The sequence below is a fragment of the Pleuronectes platessa genome, chromosome 15, assembly GCF_947347685.1.
Source record: "Pleuronectes platessa chromosome 15, fPlePla1.1, whole genome shotgun sequence".
Taxonomy (NCBI): Eukaryota; Metazoa; Chordata; class Actinopteri; order Pleuronectiformes; family Pleuronectidae; genus Pleuronectes; species Pleuronectes platessa.
This window is the reverse complement of record NC_070640.1, coordinates 9,112,019-9,132,806: the sequence shown is the minus strand read 5'-3', so window position 1 is coordinate 9,132,806 and position 20,788 is coordinate 9,112,019. Positions and strand designations below refer to the sequence as shown.

The 20,788-nt window shown below is 45.3% G+C and overlaps 1 protein-coding gene across 4 annotated transcripts in view; it reads right to left on the bottom strand.

Moving 5' to 3' along the window:
- The window catches only part of LOC128457183 (transcription factor COE1-A), an 81,758-nt gene that overhangs the window by 52,980 nt on the left and 7,990 nt on the right, over nt 1-20,788 (bottom strand). For all 4 annotated transcript variants that reach the window (XM_053441755.1, XM_053441756.1, XM_053441757.1 and 1 more), the window contains exons 5-6: nt 17,796-17,869; nt 14,258-14,326 (exon numbers count right to left, since the gene is read on the bottom strand). In XM_053441755.1, coding sequence (XP_053297730.1) covers nt 14,258-14,326; nt 17,796-17,869 — 143 coding nt within the window. The remainder of the gene's footprint in view (nt 1-14,257; nt 14,327-17,795; nt 17,870-20,788) is intronic.

The following is a 20,788-nucleotide window of genomic DNA, read 5'->3' as shown; positions in this document are numbered from 1 at the left end:
CACTTGAGCATAATTAACACTTGAACAAACATCGCTGGGATAAGAACTACCTGATATGACAGAAACCATCTGAGTAAAATTATTTGAAACGTACGTAGACATTTTTGTTGGGTCCCACATGGAGGAAACAGGGTTTATGTTCTATACTGCTGCCTGTCACCAGGGGGCGATCCAGACACTTTGGCCTCACTCGTCAATTCTAAAAAATAAGAAATTACTGTCTGTAGGGGAAAAAAGAGGTGAACCCGATGCATAGTGTGTGCACGGCACGTGTCCACGCATACCCCAGTTAGCAGAGTGAACAATGACACATCCCCAGTCTACTTAGAATCAAGGGCAAGTAGAAGACATAAACTGGCCTTCCAAATATGTTTTATTATTTCGATGCAGCCCTTTTCTGACTAATAGGACATTTTGTCAAGTCCCATTAGGGAAAGGACAAGTGTAAATATAAAAAATCATTTCAGATTTTTATTTAGCTGATTCTCTTTCATGGTCTGAGCTTGGATCGCAGAGACAAATGAATCCCTCCACCCCTGCCCCCTTGACTCTTTATTCAAGCCCTCTTTTTCAAGCCTCCTCTGCTTCTTCCGACCTGCCTTCCCCTGCCCCGCCCCTCAAGTTATTCCTCCCCCCAGTGAACCCCCCCATCGCTGTCCCCTTCGCACCTCTCTCGTTAGCTGGGAATAAATCTCCAGAAGTAACCCAGTAATTTAACCAATTAGCATCTCAGATATGCGGGTGGCACCTAAATTGCGACAGTGCAGAATAGTGATGCATGTAGCCCCGGCTGGTGAATTTACAGCCTCTCGTTACATATTCAACCGGCATAAATCAAGCGCTCCCTACTGACACACGGCCTTATGGGTAGGCATAGGCCGAGGTGGAGGGAACAGTCTCAGGGATGCGAGTTAGTTAATCATGTGGAAATAAGAAGCATAACCTAGATTCACACACACACACACACACACACACACACACACACACACACACACACACACACACACACACACACACACACACACACACACACACACACACACACACACACACACACACACACACACACACACACACACACACACACACACACACACATAAACACACACCAATATGGGGAAATACATAAACAGGTACCTGCAGTTGATTAATGCCTGAATACAAACTCACGTGTGCACCTCTAATAAACATGGAAGCTCACTCACACACTTTCAAATACACACTCCTGAGCACACATGCATGAAACTGTGCAGGCACACACACACTCACACACATTAAACAACACATTATATAAATGAACCTGAACAAAATAATGGAATCAAAGTAAAAAAAAACAAGACAACTCCAAATCTAACCACAGATGTTTTGTTTTAGGTCCCATCCCCACCATCCCTCTCTTCCTCTAACTGCCCTAAACACACACACATAGATAAAAAACACTCTCCTGCCTAAATGAGTGTTTCCGTGTGTTGATGGGCAAGACAAAGAGCACAAGCAGCCCAACTCGAGCGTGTGTGCGTGTTTGTGTGTATGTGTGTGGACGTTTTCAGCGCATGTTTTCGGCAGCAGCGTGGGGCGTCTGGTCGTCAAAGCAGCGGTGGCGACAGCGAGTGAGTGATAACTGTAGTAAAAGTGCAGTAAACAGTCTGAGTGATGGCGGCTGTCGGTGGGGCCAATTGAGCATGTGACATCAGCCGTGACACATCAGCGGAGAAGCACAACGGTAATGACAGCATCGCCACGCAGCACACTCAGGCTATCTGTTACTGCTTAACAGCCGACACACACACGCACACACAAAATGAACATACAGTCATTGATGGGGATAAATCTTCAGCTGCAGTTAGAACCTGCAATTGTTTGAAAATCGCTCGTAAGTCAGAGAAATTGTTTCTTTGTGTGCGTTTGTGTGAGTGTGTGTGTGTCAGTGTGTGTGTGTGTGTGTGTCAGTGTGTGTGTGGGTGTGTGTTGGGGGGAGGATGCTGATAACTCAAAGCAGAGGAATCCTAGGTGGGACGGTTTGGTTGTAGTTAGGAAGGTGAAAGGTCATGAGCTCGGTTCCCTGGAGGAAGACAACAAACACTCTTGCTCCCAAAGGGAAGAGATCCTGAGCATCATTAAATTACACACACACATGTGCACACACACACACACACACACACACACACACACACGCACACTTAGACACACACTAATACTCACACTCCATACATCACAAATCATTATAACATGTAGTCTTATAATGAGGTGGTCACCTTCTAAACCTTCTAAAAACGAATCCCCTGATGTCTTTCTCTCATGCTCACCTACCAGCCTCCCCTGAGACCCACCGACTGTGAGGGACTTATAATTAGACACAGGGACACAGACACAGGAGACACAGACTCACACAACACATCTAAATGGTCCACACTTCATGCAAAGTCCAGGGAGCAGCATCCCAAGGACAGTGTTGAAACGTAAGGCCTTGCGAATGCCGATCCATAGTGGACTGTAGATTCACGCCTTAACAACAAAATAGAGAAGTATTTAGTAGTAAAGATTTAGGCTACATCCGTACAACTAGTGTTTTTAAACCATATCACTCACATATGGCTCCATATTACTTTTAATCATGTCCATACTAACATCCCTGAAAACGCATATCACATGACCTCTTAACTCACTGCGAATGTGTGTGTCCCACACATATGTCCTAAGCATATGTCCTACGCATGTGTCCTACGCATGTGTCCTACGCATGTGTCTTAGGCGTGTGTCCTACACGTGTGTCCTACGCATGCAAACAGTTGTATCCTTGTAAAATGCAGAATATAACTGCACAACAGCTTTTAGAGGAGACAACAGGGTCTGCAACACTACCATCCATGTTGCAGTCTTGCTGATGTTGGTTGCGTTCTTATTGAAGGGGGTCATCTGATAGGAGTCTGACGAATCAGCGAAGGCTGCTTTGAGACCGGCAGCGTTTTCACACTTCTCCATTTCAGTGACTCTAAAACTCTGAATCAGTGTCCAGGCCCGTCCCCAGCAGAGTTGATGCTTGATGTCTTAAAATGAAAAATTTAATAACTTCAAAACACAAGCATAAAGTTGTAAGATGAAAACTGGCAGCAACATGGGGGTGTTTTCAACCAATAATAAGCAAGTCACAGGAATATCAACATCTCTCTCTCTCTCCATTGAGTCTTCCTCAGAATAACAGCTTCTTCACATCGTCGGACATAATCTAATTGTTATGTGCATGTTGAAATCACCGAGCGGCTCAAAACGTTGCTTCTGGGCCGGATTTCTTTATCTGTCTGTCTTCTTCTCTCTTTCAGCACAAGCAACAAACACACCGAGTTGCCGCCACCTTTTGGCTCTCGGGGGGCAGCTCCTCATAAAAGCGTGAATTATAAATACTCCAAGAGCGGCCGGTTATATTTATGCCGAAGCCTCAGGTCAGATGGAAGTAATGCAGATTCACAGAAACTGCTTTTCATTTTAAATAAACACCCAGATGATAGCGGCGGGTTTGACACTTGCGCTGGCTAACACCTACGCAGCGTGACCCGAGTTCAAGTGTTTCTGCCGCTCTCCCTCCGCTCGGAGAGAAGGATGAGCGGCAGGAAGACGGAGAGAGCGGCAGGAAGACGGAGAGAGCAGCATTTAACCTCGGAGGGTCAGACCCAAAAAATTCCGGTTGAAATCCTCTGTGATCAATAAGGCCGAGAGATGCACGCACCCACACAGTGCCGTCGAGGTGCACGCATTAACACAAACGCACATTCCTAATGGACGCACACTCGCTCACAAACCTTAACACTTCAGCAGTGAACGCACACACACGCTGAAGAAGAGGTGGCCTCAGCTGTGCTCTCCTCTCCTGCGTGGCTCTAACTGACGGCTAATCGATTAGTGCTTGGTGACCTCTGACCCCGCTAGCTTCCTGTCTGACAGATTACACCTCCGCAGTTCCGTAGGACTGCATTTGCCTCTCTCTTTCTCTCTCCCTCTCCCTCTCTCTCTGTGTTTGTTTGTGTGTGTGTGTGTGTGTGGTTTGGCTTTTCACTTTCTCCCTCGACAACAAAAACACAAAGAAACGTCTCAAAGAAAGGATGGTCCGTTTCGTAAACCACCGCACATCTGAGCGTGTGTGTTGTCATACTGCACATTTTTAATTGCGTGTACGGGGAGGTGGGATGTTTTTGTCAATGCTGGTGCAACACTGTGTGTTTGTTGTTGTTTGGGCGTGTGCTGGGTGTTGCCTTGGCGACACAGACGGTGCGCAGATCAGGCAGCTCTGTCTGGGAGGGTTGATGCATCTGTGTGTGTGTGTGATCCAGGTATTACTCATATTGTGGGGACCTTAATCTGTTTACAGAGTAACATGATGGGGACTTACGGGGACAAAAGGCAAGTCCCCGTGAAATGAATCGTTGAATGTTACGGTGAAGAATAGGGTTAGGGTTGGCAAGGAGGAGTTATGGTCTCCAGGAAATGAATGGAAGTCAATGCAATGTCCTCTGAAATCATGGAGACTGTGTGTGTGTGTGTGTGTGTGTGTGTGTGTGTGTGTGTGTGTGTGTGTGCGTTAGGAGGTAGATAACAATGCCCCTCTCGGCAGGACACTGGTGCTCTCTTCCTGGTCTGCTCTGCACAGGAAACACCGCCCCAACACACACACATGTACATGCGTGCGCGCACACACACACACACAGATATTTATACCTGTGTGGGTTACAATGACTGCACCAGCTCACCCGGCACAGCCCTAACAAAAGGAAACAAGACCTCATTGTGGTCCATGGTGTCCCCCACCACACACACACACACAACAGGAGAGTGTAGTGCTTGCAGACTCAGCCGTCCGTTAGATCGGACAAGGTTAGCATTTTTATACCGACATGGCTATTAATAATGTAATGATGCATGGCCGACACATTCACACTCTCCTCTCCTCTCTCCTCTTTCCTCCCTCCTCCTCTCCAAATTCCTTTTTACAGTTGTACAAACTCTCATACAGTAGGTAAACACACTCCCGCTTGGTCTCCCAAAACACCTCAACCACCAGTTCACTTTGTGGTAAGGGGAAAATTCCCACTCCCATCGGTGTGTCTGTTAATGTGCGTCCGTGTGTGTGTGTGTGTGTGTGTGTGTGTATGTAGTCTGCAGGGAGTTTTCAGATAAACTAAATTTGTTTGCTTTTTAATGACAGAGCTTAAGATATTCACACACACATAAGCACACACCACCGCTAACCACCTATCATGAATGAGCCGCTCTGTGCTTTTCCTCTTAATACTGTGCGTGTGTGTGTGTGTGTGTGTGTGAGATAGCGAGAGAGAGACTAATGACTGTCCAGTAATGGGCGTACAGTAAGAGAGATCTCTGTATGCAGGTACCCAGAGGCCTCCAACCGCAGTCTCATCGTCCACTGGGAGGCTATCCACATACCACACAAATGTACACACAGATACACAAACACACACACACACACACACACACACACACACACACACGTCGGCTAGTCTTTTGTTAGAGAGCCAATGAAGAAGTCCTCCTGCTCAACAGTAGGTTACATAATCACTGTGAGTTGATCAATCAGTCGAGCCAGTCAGTGTGTTAATTATTCAGTCAGCTAATGAGTCGGTTAGTTTAATGGAAATGACTGATATAGATTCAGCACAAAGTCGTGTCTCCTGTTCCGCGGTGCTGACATGCAGGCTAACTCTAATACTCTGAAGGGATTTCTCTTAGATCGTGTCAGGTCTGCAAATCCCCGGAGTGCTGCACCGTAGCCTGGTTCCAGACCTCGGAATCACTGCCCACATCTCCTCCTATTGCAGCAGTTCAAACAGGTCTGATGCATACTGGTTGGAAAGATGATGGCGTCACTCAGAGAATTGGGGGCTGTTATTAGATTTCCAGAGCCACCAAATGGTGACAAGCCTGGATGACACTGATGCAGGTATAAGTATAGACTATTTAATCGACATGTGTGTAAATAAACTACTCTGAGCACTGGTCACAGACGCTTCTGTGTTTACAGTGTGTAGGAATATGGAATATCTATTCAAGGGATTATTCATAATTATGTTTTCATTAGTGTATAATCACCTGGTTGTGTTTTCATTACCTTAGAATGAGTCCTTTACATCGGAATTGGACTGGGGCCATATTCCACGAAGTACGCCATATGTTGCAGCGCCATGCTTCTACAGCAGCTGAGAAGAGTTGCCTGAAGGCCATGATAGGCTCTTTTTAATCTCTTTTCCACTGGACAAAAAGACAACTAACATCTAGCTATTGTCTGCAATGGACACAATCGGCATTTACTCCGGGGTCAAATGGCTCTTCAGAAGAAACAGGTTTTCACTGGCTCCGGTAAAAAGCAGTGATGGAAAAATGGCACCTTGGTGAAAGCGCTGATTTATTCTTTATTTTGACTCGTCATTGAAATTAATGCGGCACCTTCTCTGGTGCGACATGGGGACATGTATTGAACGTCCAGGAGTTGAAACGTAAATAGCCATGTATGTTTGTGTACTTATTGCTTTTTACATCTTATTACGATGATGTAAAAAATCGTGCTACAACGTTTTTAATGCCATGCAAGCGGCAACAATGGTAAGATATCAAGGTGAGATAGCTTCTCAGTTCAGACACACAAGCTCCTCTACTGGCATGGGGAAAGAATCAATCGTCTCTTTAAGTGAGGGATATTATTCTTTTGGAGAGGAATGGGTGAGTTTGTTGCAATCTGCAACTTCACCAATAGATGTCACTAAACCCTACACAGTGAACTTTAAGCCGCCACGGAGGTCAGTCCAGAATGTTTTTTCAGGAAAATGTAATTTCAGAAAATGTCTATTTAATAACGACATTTCTTACAAATAAAAGGTTCATTACATAGTTTATTATTTGGCAACATGCTGCCTCTTAGAGTAAACGAGGCATCGTATAGGCTTCGAGAGGAGCAGATGGGGATGAATGTGTGTGTGTGTGCGTGCGCGTGTGCGTGCGCGCGCGCGCGTGTGTGTGTTTGTGTGTGTGTGAGGCCATCATGTCTGAGTTTGTAGCTTTTAGGGTAACGTGATCCCTGCCTAAGGGTGTGTGTGTGTTGGGGAGGGGTGTATAGTGGGACACAGGAGCAGGAAGGGAGGATGAGGGAGGTGAAAGAGGAGGAAAGGGGGATGATAGAAAGAGGAAAAGGAGGGGGGTTGACATCCACATATTACACATCTGTGTGGACCCTCTCCAGTCATAGCCCTTGGCTGTTGAGATATATTCACTAAACCCATTGCTATAACACACAGGAGGACAGGGGAGGATGAAAAATGTATGCTAACCTCAGCCCTACATCTCCGTGTATGAACATCTATAACAAACACACACAAAAACAGAGAGATAGAGGAAAAGTAGATATTAATAAAAGATAGATAAATAAAGCAGAGGGAAGATGGAAAGATAACCACTTCCCTGGTATTGACCACACAAGCTCCAGCCCTGACCCTGAACGAGTCAAGAACAGTTCATTGAGACAGTTAGTCGACGTGTGTGTGTCTGTGTGCGTGTGTGTGCGTGTGTGTGCGTGTGTGTGCGTGTTTGTGTGTGAGTGCGTGCATGCTCGAATGCCTGCCTGTGTGTATGTCCATTAAATCGGGCAGTTAAACTAAATCAGCGAGTAATGTGAATGCCGAGATTCTAAATGTTAGGACAGGTGCCGGCTGAGATACTAAATGAGAGAAATGAATAAAACATACTCCTCTCACTCTCACTCTCTCTCCCCCCTTTCTCTCCCTCTCTCTCACCCACTCATACACAGAGCGCCACACACACACACACACACACACATACACAAGCACAAACAGTGAGAGAAGTGAAAGCTGACATTAAGTCGATGATATGAATAATTCTCAATGGTCCTGATCTCCAAGCAACAGCTGACCTTTAACACAGGAAGTGATTGTGCAATGTGAGAGGTTGCACATTTAATAACACCCTCAACCACCCCCCAAAAAAATGACTGAGTTTAAACGGACCACTTTCCACTTTTAATTATCCAAAGAGAAAAGTAAAAATCGTAACAAACACCTCACAGCCAGTGACCCAAATTTGCAGTAGCTCTGTGTCACAGGTGAGGAAGAACACAAGGAAGTCCAGGTCTCTTCTCATCCAACAGCACATTGACTCACAGTCCTCACAAAGTCTGAACCAACCCACTAACGGCAGAAAATCTCAGACATCCACCAAGGCCCAACAGTCCCATTCAACAGGCTAAATATAGCCTGTTACGCTATCTCTGCTAAACAACAGTGGTAGTTCCAGGTTTGTAGCACAAATTGTGGCTGAACACCAATTCATGGTGTGTTTGTAGTCATCTTATCAGAAACGTAAATAAATGACACTGAAACCTAAAATGTTTCCTTTGTCGTACATCATCTTTGTGTAACTTATAGAATATTAAAAATATGTACAACGTGCGGTGGGAAAGTATTTTATTGTGGTCATGCCAATATATAGAAAATGTGAGTTTGAAAGGATGACGAGCCGAAGAAAAGGAGGGCAGAGAAGGAGAGGAGAGATGAGGACGGGTCAAGAAAGGAGGCGGCATAATATCTTACTGTCTATTTTAGATTTGTGTGTGTGTGTGTGTGTGTGTGTGTGTGTGTGTGTGTGTGTTAGACAGTGACAGTTGAGCGAACAGTGACATACCAGGTTGGCAGAGATATTTTGGTAACTAGGACAAAAGAGAGCGAGAGAGAGAGAGAGAGAGAGAGAGAGAAAGAGGGGGAGAGAGAGAGAGAGAGAGAGATAGTGAAGAAGACAAAGGCAGAAAAGATGAAGAGATCGTTTAGAAGATCCCCCCTCGCTCCCTCTGTTGCCTTTCTTCACCTCCGCCTCCTCCCCCTCTCCCTCCTCATCCATCTGATTGACAGAGCCCCCCCCTCCTCCCCCACCCTGCGCTCTTTGATTGACAGGACTCCCCAGACTGAGGCTCTTATCCCCCGAAACAAACGCTGCTCTTCTCCTCCTCGCCTCTTCTCTCTCCTCTGCCTGCCAAGACGAGCTTCCACTCTCCCTCTCTCCTCCTCTTACTCCTCTTTTGCTACCCTTTTATTCTTCCTTGTCCTTATCACCTCCTCTTCCATTCCTTTCTCCATCCTTTTCTCCGTCCTCTCTTTCCCAACATCTCTTCCTCGAGCTGTGACCCCTCTTAACCCTATACATTACACTCACACATGCGCGCACACACACACACAAGCGCGCGCACACACAGGGAACCCCTTAAACCCCTCAGGCTTATGTGGGCCCCTTCAGTCTTTGGGACGACACACACTGGTACCCATAACCCCCCCAACACTCACACACAATATCACACACTTTCAAAATCGCCTTCCTCAAGTCCTGACACTGATATAAGCCCTGAGCACACACAGGCTGAGACTATAACCCCCCGAAAGCACACACACACTCACACATACACACACACACACACACGCGCACACACAGCCTGAGCCTATTAAGCCAATCGCAGAAGTCTAAACAGGCAGCGAGCTGAGCAGTGAGGTAGGTAACCCCTCAGGGCCACAGAGAAAGTAAAACGAAGTCAAAGGAAGAAAAGGAGAGAGAGACAGGAAGGGAGGGAGGGAGCGAAAGAAGCGGAGAGAGGTGGGTGAAAGAGAGGGTGAGCCAGAGAGACGCAGAAAGAGAGAGATGAGGATGGGGACGTTGAGGTGTTAGAAGGACGAAGAAACTGAAAAAAGGCGAGATGATGAGGATGTTGAGTGACTGAGAAAAGACAGTAAGAGACACAAGGAGGAACTGAATGGCTCACTCACTCTCACACACACTCTCACACACACACACACACACACACACAGAGCAGCAGAGTGGATGTGGCTCTTTAGGAGTCAAGCAGGCGTATGATGGGATATCGTTGCATGTCGTTAACCCTATATTAACCCTGAGAGGCAGCGGGACACTCACCGCGCTACAACATGGATTAACTGGGCCACACACACACACAGACACACACACACACACACACAAGCACGATGGGTTGCTGTCAGTCACACACATACACACACAGGGACTGATATCCTCACGGCTACTAGCAATGACCTGTCAATCACAAGCAAACACCCTTTTCTCCATTCCTCACACCAGTTTGTTCCCACAAATGAAATGACATTCGTCTATTTATGTCATTTTCTTCACTTTGTGCGTCTCCTGTTGTAGACGCCATGATGATGCCTGGGTAGGCTTTAAAAAAAAATCAACATTTCAGATTTCTTCAAGTTAAGATCTCTACGGATTATCCCGGGGCTCTCCCTTCAGAGTCACTACACTTCTTTTCACCTTGAGCATCTAAGACAAACTTTTAAAGCTAATTTATGCTCAACTTTAGGTTATATAACCAACTGAGCCCTCTGTCGGTAATTTGCGTTCCTATCGTCCTTATTCGTCCACCTCTGCTGAAAGCTTACAGCTTCCAACCATGGCACAACTAATTGAAGCAAGTTGGTTGATGGGACATCCCCGTTTACTCTTTAGAGGTACGTTATTCCAACTTCCTCCTCTGGCGACATGTTCATGGACTCTGCACTGCCCTCTAGTGAATGTATCGCTTAACAACCATGCCAACGTAAAGGACGTAAAGAGACTTAATGGATGTTCATATGTAAAGGCAGCATAAGTGAGCCTCTACATGAATGATAATATTAACTATATTTATAGGGCACCTTTCAAAACAGCCGTAAACAAACCAAACTTTTCCTCTGCACCAATGAGCACCTGGGGTTTGACCTGATGTAGGTGCCCATATATTTACATGATTAACACACGTATGTCTTCTTTAAGCTATGTCAAATGGATGGACGAAGCTATCTATATGCCACAAGTCATCCAACATAAACAATATACAGCTTTATCTTGTGTCGTGTAGCAGCCAGGGGCAAAGGAAGAATAGCTTCCACTTCGTATCCGCAAGTCCTGGATGCAACTGTCCTGTTCTCCAGTGAAAATGAAAAGAGGCCGGATTCTGCAACAGGGCGAAGGTCCAAAGTAGAACTCAAAATCCACCACAATGGAAACACAAGCCAGAGCTTTTCTGGAACAGCCCTCACACAGTCCCCCCTGACTGGAACATCACTGAGAGTCTGCGGGTAGATCTCAGAGCTGAAAGTGATCTGCAGGAAGTTCCGAACTAGAAAGACTCGTAGCTGGCAACGGCAAGAGTTCGCAAACTGCAATTTCCCTTTCACTGGTTCACGAAATAGAAAAGGAACAGAACACGATAAAGGATTCTTTTTGATGTCCTTTTGCTGCAGGGCATGTGTTTGCCTTGTTTTCACCTCAAAAGTCAACAAAATATATAATTTGCGCCGGGGTGCCCAAAAGTTGCGTGTACGAGTGCATCTCTAACTATCTTAACATGTTCCTGTTTACAAGCGCTGACACACTTACAGCTCTTGTTTTGACTTTGTCTCTCTCTCTCTCTCCACATGTTTGGGTTGGAGTGCAGAGATCCAGATGTTAAACTGAGAGGCTGTGAACCACTGCGGAGTGGGGGAAATGGAGGGGGGGGGGGGGGGTTACAGGAAGTATCCCACGGTATCCACGGTAACCTTGACATTCCATCCTGACCAAGTTCCCTGACATCTCCCACAATTCACTCCGCTCCTCTCTCGTAGCGATGAAACACACTGACACACAGACATTGCCTCGCGCACACGCACACACACACACACACACACTGACTGACCTCATGCGTTTCAGCAGCGAGGAAATGCTGCAACTCTCTCACTTTGTCTTTTGACTTCCTGTCCACACAGGAAGTGGGCATGTAACTCGTTGTACAGATCGATAACAGATCTGCTCGTGACCACATGTCTGATCAACAACGTGAAGAGGAAGAAAGTGACAGTCTCACTAACATCAGGCTTGACCCACATGGATGCAATGTTACAATGAATTGTTCTGCACAGCTCTGAGATCAGCAACAAGAGCTGCATAGAACTACCACACATATTAAGCTTATATATCTATTGTCTTGTGTCTAATATATCACTGATTCTTTCTATTTATGGCCCAACCCGATTCACAGCCAACCAACCATCCACTCACACACACACACACAATAGATAGAGACAGTCACACACCTTCTAGGCAAATATATAATGGCACGTAAGCTGAGATGTCTGAGATAGCTAACAACAACAGAAAAATGTGGCGGTGGTGTAAAGATACTATAATGTACTGCTCACACTTGAAGCCTCTTGGACACACACACACACACACACACACACACACACACACACACACACACGAGCGCAAACTTATATTTATGCTCTTTTAAATGGTGCCATCAAAGCTCACTTTGAGACACACATGTTTATCCACTTCATACAATTTCTTCAAAAATAAGTGGGGGAGGTGAGATAGAGGAGAAGAGGAGAAGAGGAGAAGAGGAGAAAAGGAGAAGACGAGAAGACGAGAAGAGGAGAAGAGGAGAAGAGGAGAAGAGGAGAAGAGGAGAAGAGGAGAAGAGAATTCAAAATGTTCTTATCATTATCCATGATATAGATAAAAATGTGTTTCAGATAAGAAAATATGTTTTGAGTTACAAATGAGGTCGAAATGTTAAAATATATTGCACAACACAGGCTCATTGACACATAGAACTCTTTTGATATTTGATTTGATTTGAATGGATAAATACAAACATCAATGTATCTATGTTTGACCTCAGAGGAAAGTTGTGTTATGCTTCCAAAAAAACACTTTGCTTTGGTTTTTTGGCAGTTTAACAACAAAACATAACTTTTACACCGTCAACAGTCTCAGCTGTCAGAACTGCAATAAATCTCTGCTTCGGGGTCACGACCTTGCTCCTCCAAAATGCAGAGAATTGGGAACTGAGAGAAAAGACTTGAAACTTAAGCTGCTCTCAGACATGCACTGAACTCTGCAGTTCTGTGGACTTTCTCCGACTGGCCTCCTGGTATAGAAATCGATGTGCGAACACAGCAGGGGATCCCCCGCTGTGTTCACCTCGAGCGAGTGGGGGGAGGGGGGTTGATGCAATTCTTACAAGCATTGTGTATGTGTGAAAGACAAACTCTGCATAAACCCTGTTGCAAATTCTCCGGACTTTACCCGCAGGTCATGTCTGAAAACGGCTTATGATGACAATGTAATTTGAGATTGTTAATGGGATTTTTAAAAGGTCGGAAAACTATTGTGACACTAACCTGTGATCATTGAATTGATAGGACTGTTTCAAACAGAAAGTCATGAGCTGATACCGGGTACATGGTGTTGAGTTAGTGCTGGAGGGTGACACAAATCTGTCTTTATAAAAAAATTGCCTGAATATTTTCATAAAATCATAATTTCATACCCCAAACTTGCAGATAAACTTCTGTATTTTGTATTTAAATCAGGTTTGACCTTCTGTCAGTTGTGGGAGGATGAGAATCAGTCACAGTTTCACCTCTCCCCTTGTCAATTACTCACTATCAGAAACACACACGTGCGCACAGAGGAGCCCGCTCACAGAGGGTTAAAACAACTGCCGAGAACAAATCAGATTAAAATGAGGTTGGATCTCATTTCAGTTTCTCTCTGTCACTTTTTTTTTTTTTCTTTGTTCGTGACCCATTTTTCTGTGCTGCTGCTGCTGCAGGAGGGAGGCAGAGAAAAAAGAGAGGAGGGGGAGTGAGGGAGGGATAACTTCAGTCCTTCATCTCACAAGACAGACAGGCGGGAAGAAAGAAGGAGACAGACAGACAGACAGGAGTGGCAGTGAAAACGGCAGACAACTCCTGCTCGTAAACACCTTTGTGTTTTGCCTTACGTGGTGGAAACGCACACTGATCTGAGCGCTGTTTGTTCTGGAGGTGTCCAAAAGTGCACGTGTCTGTGCACAAGCCTGACAGACACGAGGTAGTGAGGGAGTGTCCCCTTTGCACAGGTCAGTGTTGACATTACTGCACTGCACATGTGTAGGTAAGTAAACCGTTAGTGTGTGTGTGTCTGTGTGTGTGCGTGCATGTGAGTGGACCTTTAATTCTCTCTTAGTCTAAATGTTTCACTCTGTCTTCCTTCAGCGGCCGTTGATTTTATCTGAAGAGCATCTCATTTCAGGAGTGACAGCCGCCATTCAAACACAGTCCCCCTCCAGTGTGCGTGAGTGTGTGTGTGTGTGTGTGCGTGTGCGTGTGTGTGTGTGTGTGCAGAAGAGAGAGAGCGAGAGAGAGACAGACGGTACCTGTCGATGATAACGGGGTCTGAGGGTGTCTCATTACGGTTTCCACAGCTCTTCTTGTCACAGCACCGACTGAAAGAAGAAAAGTGAAAAAAGACGTCAGGGCAGAGGAAGACAAGAGTGAAACCCTGGGAACATACAGTACATTATATCCAGGTATATTCTGCATAAAGGGGAGCGTTACATTATGTGCTTCGTTTGTGGTGTAAATTCAGGATCACCAAATTCACAGAAATTGGTAAAATCTGTCAAAAAAAAGGGCGGAAGGGAGTTTTACTGAATGTCCATCATGCTGAGTAACTCTGGGTTAGACTTCAAAAGAGAAAGATCTGATGAAACTGCACTACGTGTTCAGAGACTAGACAGTGAACTTGTCCTTCAGTGATGTTCTCCGAAACCCTGCTACACCTGAGCAGCTCAGATTCAGAGGGTTTTATACAGTCGCCATCAAATCTGTGGCTGAACCAAAGCTCTGAGGAATATTTCATCTCAAACCTATTACAATACAGTTTGTTACAAAACCTTTGAGCCAAAGAAAGTGATAAAAGATGTCTGGTTTTAGAAGCGAATATAACTTATTTGTACATTTTAATCTTGATATAATTTTGGTCACATCGTCCAGTCCTAGCAGAGAAACTATTATATACAAACTATTCTGGCAGTTTGTTTCTATTCAGAAACATTTGTGAACTGTTTGTTCAGAAGAAATGTTAAAAATACTATAACAGAAGTCACCTTGATGTCTCTCTATAATCCCGTCTCTTTTAGATCTGGAGGAACAACCTTTAGTTGTTTCACGACAGTAAAGATTCACTTACTGCTTATTTCAAAGTGAACTTTAATTTTGAGAGTAGAGTTGTCGTGGATGTGTTGTCAAATACGACATGACAACTTTCACTGCATCCTAGTGATACTGATGAGCAGGTGAGGTGGGGGCGACTAAAGAGGTCTGAGGTTCAGACGAGGAACGGGGTGGGGGGGGGGATAAACACACACACACACACAGGAAAAACATGGCGTGCGCAAAATTCACACATGTGTCTGTCTTCCTTGCATGCATCAATTATGAATGAAGGTGTAAGCATGAGGGGGGAGGAGAAAACCAGGGGGGGGGAGCGGTTGTAAAGAGTGAAAGGGTGAGCGTGGGAGGGAAAGCTAAAACAAGAGGGTGAGAGGGAGAGGAAGAGTGGGATGGGGTTTGGGTGGGAAGGAGAGGAAGGGGAGACGTCTCAGGTTTCCCACCCGTCACAGATGGCAGAGGTAAAAAGAAAGAGACTGATACGTTACACCTCACACATTGTCTCCGCTGTTTGCTGCTCTCTCTCTCTCTCTTTCTCTCTCTCCCTGATCTCCCTGTCATTTCCTTTCTGCTGCTCTATGATCTGGGTCACCACACGGCCCCATCGGAGGAGAGCGAGAGAACCAGCGCGAGGGTAGAGGGGAGGCAAGATAAAGGAATGGGAAAATAAAGTGAGGAGCAAAAGGGGGGAGGAAAGAGGACAGCCGAGACTGGTGAGAGGCGGGAGACGGGAGGCAGGGGAGGATGGGTGAGGGTGGGGAGGGGAGGGGAGGAGGGAGAGGAGAAGGAGTGGAGGATGTTATAAATGGAGGGGTAGTGGGAAGGAAAACGAGGGGCGGGATGGGGGTAATGTAGCACTTATTTCTCTGGATCCTGGTGATCTAATCATCTTCTCTCCCCCTGCATCCCCCTCCTCCTCCTTCTCCTCCGCACACACAAACACACACACAGACACACACACGCACACACACGCACGCATACATGCACAGAGCCGTGTCTCCATGGCTTCAGGGGACATTGACTCACATTAATTTCCTGGAGACTAACCTTAACCATGTCCACTATTTTCCTAACCCTAAACCTAAACTTAACTTTAAACCTTAAAACATATCATCACCTCAAATATAAACATTTTTGTCATGGGGACTTGTTTTTTGTTCCCATTTGGAAAAATATAACAATAAACCCTCTATCTTTGAGTATAAAACCCTTTGAGAAACTAAAGAGGTCAGCCAACAATTCTCTACATACAGAAATATAAAGTGCAAATAACATTTCTATAACATACATGACACGGTGCAGTCCAGACAGAGGCTGTCAACGGCTCTAGAGGAAAACGTGTCAATATCTGGTGCCAGGGCCCCAACCAGGTTCCCGTCGCAGGTCTGTGTGGTGGCAGATTGGCTGGGAGCATATGGCTAATAGTCCCACCATGACAATGAACCACACTGATTAATGGACGCCCTGAGCTCATTGTGTGTGCACGCTACGTTGTGTGTTGCGGTGAGGCCCCCGCTGCACAATCAGCATGTGAGAACACGAGGCAACAGCCGTAACTTTGACCTCAGCGGCTGCTGCAGACACGCAGAAGTTACTGTTTGAATAATCCTGCCGGACAGGAGCCGGGTGGAGGCCTCACCAGTTCATGTGTCCTGTACAGATCGATTAATGCATCTCTGAAACTCATTCCCAGCATGATGAACAACAATGATTTACAGTAAAAAATCTGTTGCCAAACACAATTTATGTATGAATTCCGAGCAAATTACATCAGAATCTCAATACGTTTTCCATAAACCTTTGCAGCTGAACCGCCTGAGGAATAAGCAGCGAGCTATAGAATAAAATATTAGTGCCCCTGATTTCATGGTTAAATTCCCTGCTTGTGCATACAGATGAGCCCCAATTTATATTGTACACTTAAAGTTGTTCAGTGACAAGGTCAGGGAATAAGAACAACTTAATTCATGTGCTAAATTTGAATTTTTATAACCGGTGTGCACGAGCGAGTGTGCATATGCATACTTCTTTGTGAGTATACAGCGAGTGTGTGTGTGTGTGAGTGTGTTTGGTTGTGTGTGCGTGCGGCCATGTGTGTGAGTCCCTGCCTATATTTTATAGTCGGACGGTGGAGGAAGGCCCATTTGTTAGCCATGAAACAACAGGAGGGTTCAGATTGACTAATGAGTTTCTCTGTGTCCTAATTAACCAGAAGTCTCACACACACACGCACACACACACACGCAACCAGGCGAAAACACACACACACCCATCTTCCATTGTATAGGATAGGTTGGTAAAATGCCTCTATAAATAGAGCTCTCTCCTCCCAACCTACTTCTGAAGAAATTCATCTTTAGATTATAATTAAAGCAACGACTCTGATAGCTAAAACTGATCTTCCTCACAAGATCTGGTGTCATGTGTATGCGCATGTATGCATCTGGGTGTGTGTGCGTGTGTGTGTGTGTGTGTGTGTGTGTGTGTGTGTGTGTGGAGGGGGGGGGGGTTAATGAGGGTGACAAAATAATAAATGAAATGAGTACAGAGAGGTGACTGGTGAGAACTTTCTGCAAGATTAACAAAGTATGTTGCAGAAGAGGAGAGAAGAGGAGAGGAGAGAAGGGGAGAGGAGGAGGAGAGGAAGAGGAGAGGAGAGAAGAGAAGGGGTGAGTAAGAGGAGAGGAAGAGGAAGAGGAAGAGGAGTATCAGTGATGAAAGATGTGATGCAGTCATCCTCACCTGCACATGATCTCATGTGTCAGCAGCACTCTGCACATCTCTGGGTTTTTGTCTTGTCCTTCATAAATAATCGCCTGAAAAGAGAGAGACACGGAGAAGAAAAGAAAATACAAAATTATTTAACAGTCAATCTTCACATGTGACTTTCAAACTCCCTGAAGAGCATTATACAAAAAATGGTATAACCTTATATCCCATATGTGACGTGTGGGGACATTCAGCTCTGTTAAAAATTAACAAATACTAATTACTGTAGCAGCTGGGCACGGTAGTTTTTCTGCAAACATGACGAGAGCAGGAGTAAATAATTCAGAACTTTTTCAAACTTGTGATTAATACTCAGTCAGTGCTCAGACATTTTCCTGGTCATGAAGGAACATGGAGCCGTGTGCACCAGTGTTTGTAAAGTCTGTGACACATGGGAATGAGACATATCCGGTGCTTACAAACACCTGTTTTTATAGCATCAAGGTGTTGTTGGTGTGGGCCTTTTCATAGAAGGTGTTCATAATGGATAAAACAAAGAATATCAGAATGCAACAGCAAAACATCCAGAAGTTAACTGTAATTAATTAATTGGGAAATGACTGAAGCAAGAACCCACTGAATTCTGGAGAGGATCCAGATAAATGGGCGGATCCAGGAATTTTTTCTGGACGGTGTGTGATCTCCGAGTGCCCCTCCGGCCCAACTTCACATGATATTCATCATATTTCAACACAAGAGACAGAGCCCCATTGCCAGTCAGACACATGCTTATTGAAATCCATCCATCCATCATATACTGCTTATCCTTTAAGGGTTGTGTTGGAGCTGGAGCCAATCCCAGCTGACATTGGGCGAGAGAAGCGAGGGAAACCCTGGCCAGTCGCCATACAGAGACAAACAAACATTCATTCTCAGATTACGGTCATTTTAGAAACTCCTACCTATTTACAATCTGCATGTCTTTGGACTGTGGGATGTTTAGTCCCGGAGAAAACCCACACAGACACGAGGAGAACAATCTAACTCCACACAGAGGGGCCCCACCAGTTTCACTGTCTGTCAAACTGGTCAGAGGACCTGATACTATTCAGCACTAAGAGGAAATCACAATGAGGATATGACCAAGTCTGTTATACACTGTGGCTTTATTTAACTCCAGCACGTTATAGCAGCAACACTGGTTGTGTTGTTGGGGTAACACCTCCACTGCACTTACACACGCTCGCACTCACACTTCACTTACACATACTCGCACCCACCGTCTCTGCATGGGCCGTCTGTCACCCATCCACCCACACACACACACACACACATACACACACACACACACACGTCACTCATGCGCACACCAACATTTGGAAAATACACAAAATAACAACCGTGTGTCATCCGCTCACAGGCTGAGTCTCTGAAGTCAAATGCTCCAAAGAATAAAGTTGTGTATCCACAGAGCCGTGGTCTCAGTTTCAGCTGAGGCTCGACCTTATGTCATATTTCTGGATCGAGGAAAAGGAAGCTCGGAACAAAGCGGGAGCAGAGATCACGCGTCACTGAGCCGTCAGTCAATCAATTCACACACACTGTCAGTCTTTGGTGAATTCTTCTGTGTTTGAACTGAGTGACAGGTTCACTTTTCCTCACTGAGCGGTGAGGAAGTTTCACTGTCTGTCACCGAAACACTGACAACACACACGCAATATTCAAATGTAACATTAATGCAAAGTCACACATCATATACACGCACAGTCTAACTGACCGGTAAAGGTCACGAAGAGTCTGACAAACTTTGCAGGTTTCAAGCTCAACTCCAAACTTTGGGAATGATGATTTTAATTTCCCTGGTGATTTCCTCTTTTTCTACATTTGCTGAATGTCAAGTTGAAGGTGTCACATTTCTGCTGCCATTCATTCGATGATGAAAGTCAAGACACTCAGAACGGAGCTTTGCATTGCGCTGTTTTGTGCAAAGAAGTTGAAGGGTAATTCTGGCACTTGGAAAAACTGTGCTCCAAGAATCGAGAGAGAGAATGAGAGTCCTTTAAACTAAAATGACTCACAGTGGAGTGCACACATCCATCAAGGCCTAACGGTCCCCTTATGAAACCACATTTAAATTCAAAGATATCGATATAGTTTTCTTTCAATCAATATCCATTAATTATTCTCTGTGGATTCAAATTGGAGGATAACATCTATATATACTCACACATTCAATGAAAATATAGAAAAATGACTTATCTCACAAGGTTAAAGAAAGTGAAAATAAAATCCTGCATCTGCCTCAAGCTCAGTATCCACACCACAATGTAATGGTTTCTTCCCTGACCCATCCTTCCACCAAGTCTTTGTGGTAATCTGTTCAGTGGTTTTGCGTAATCCTGCAAACTAACTAACAAACAGACAAACAAACCTATATGAAAACTTAACCTTCTTCCTTGGCGGGGGTAAAGAAAGTTATCTGTGTGTGAACCTGGACTGGGGCCCCAGGGGTAGCCTGTCCCACACGGGGGCCCCAACATGAGTCTTTACCCCAACATGAGTCTTTACCCCAACATTGTAGAAGCTATGGTCCCACATAAACTAGCTTGGAGCTCTGTGGCATTAATGGAAAACAGCAACAGTGCGTGTACAGCCGGAGCGGCCCATTCAAATATTGTTCTAGCCTAAAGCATCTCCCACTGATAGCTAGTTGTGATGTAGGACTGGTCATGTGATGTCTCAGGACCAGTCCTGATAGGCCGCAGCCCAAAATCCATCAGGTTTTAACTGGTTGTGTCATTCTCTTTAAAGGCCCCTCTCTGTGACCCGCTCATTCAGGGAGTGGTGCTGCATGCGTTAGCACATGCTTGTACCAGAACTGGGCTCATTGGCCAATCACAACCCTGGACCAACCAGCTCCAAGCACCCGGGGCTCTTGTCAGTTATAGTTTTCCATGAATGTGAATAAATTCCATTGAAAACCATCTGCTGAAAATGTATCGATACATGAACCTGGCGCCCGAGGG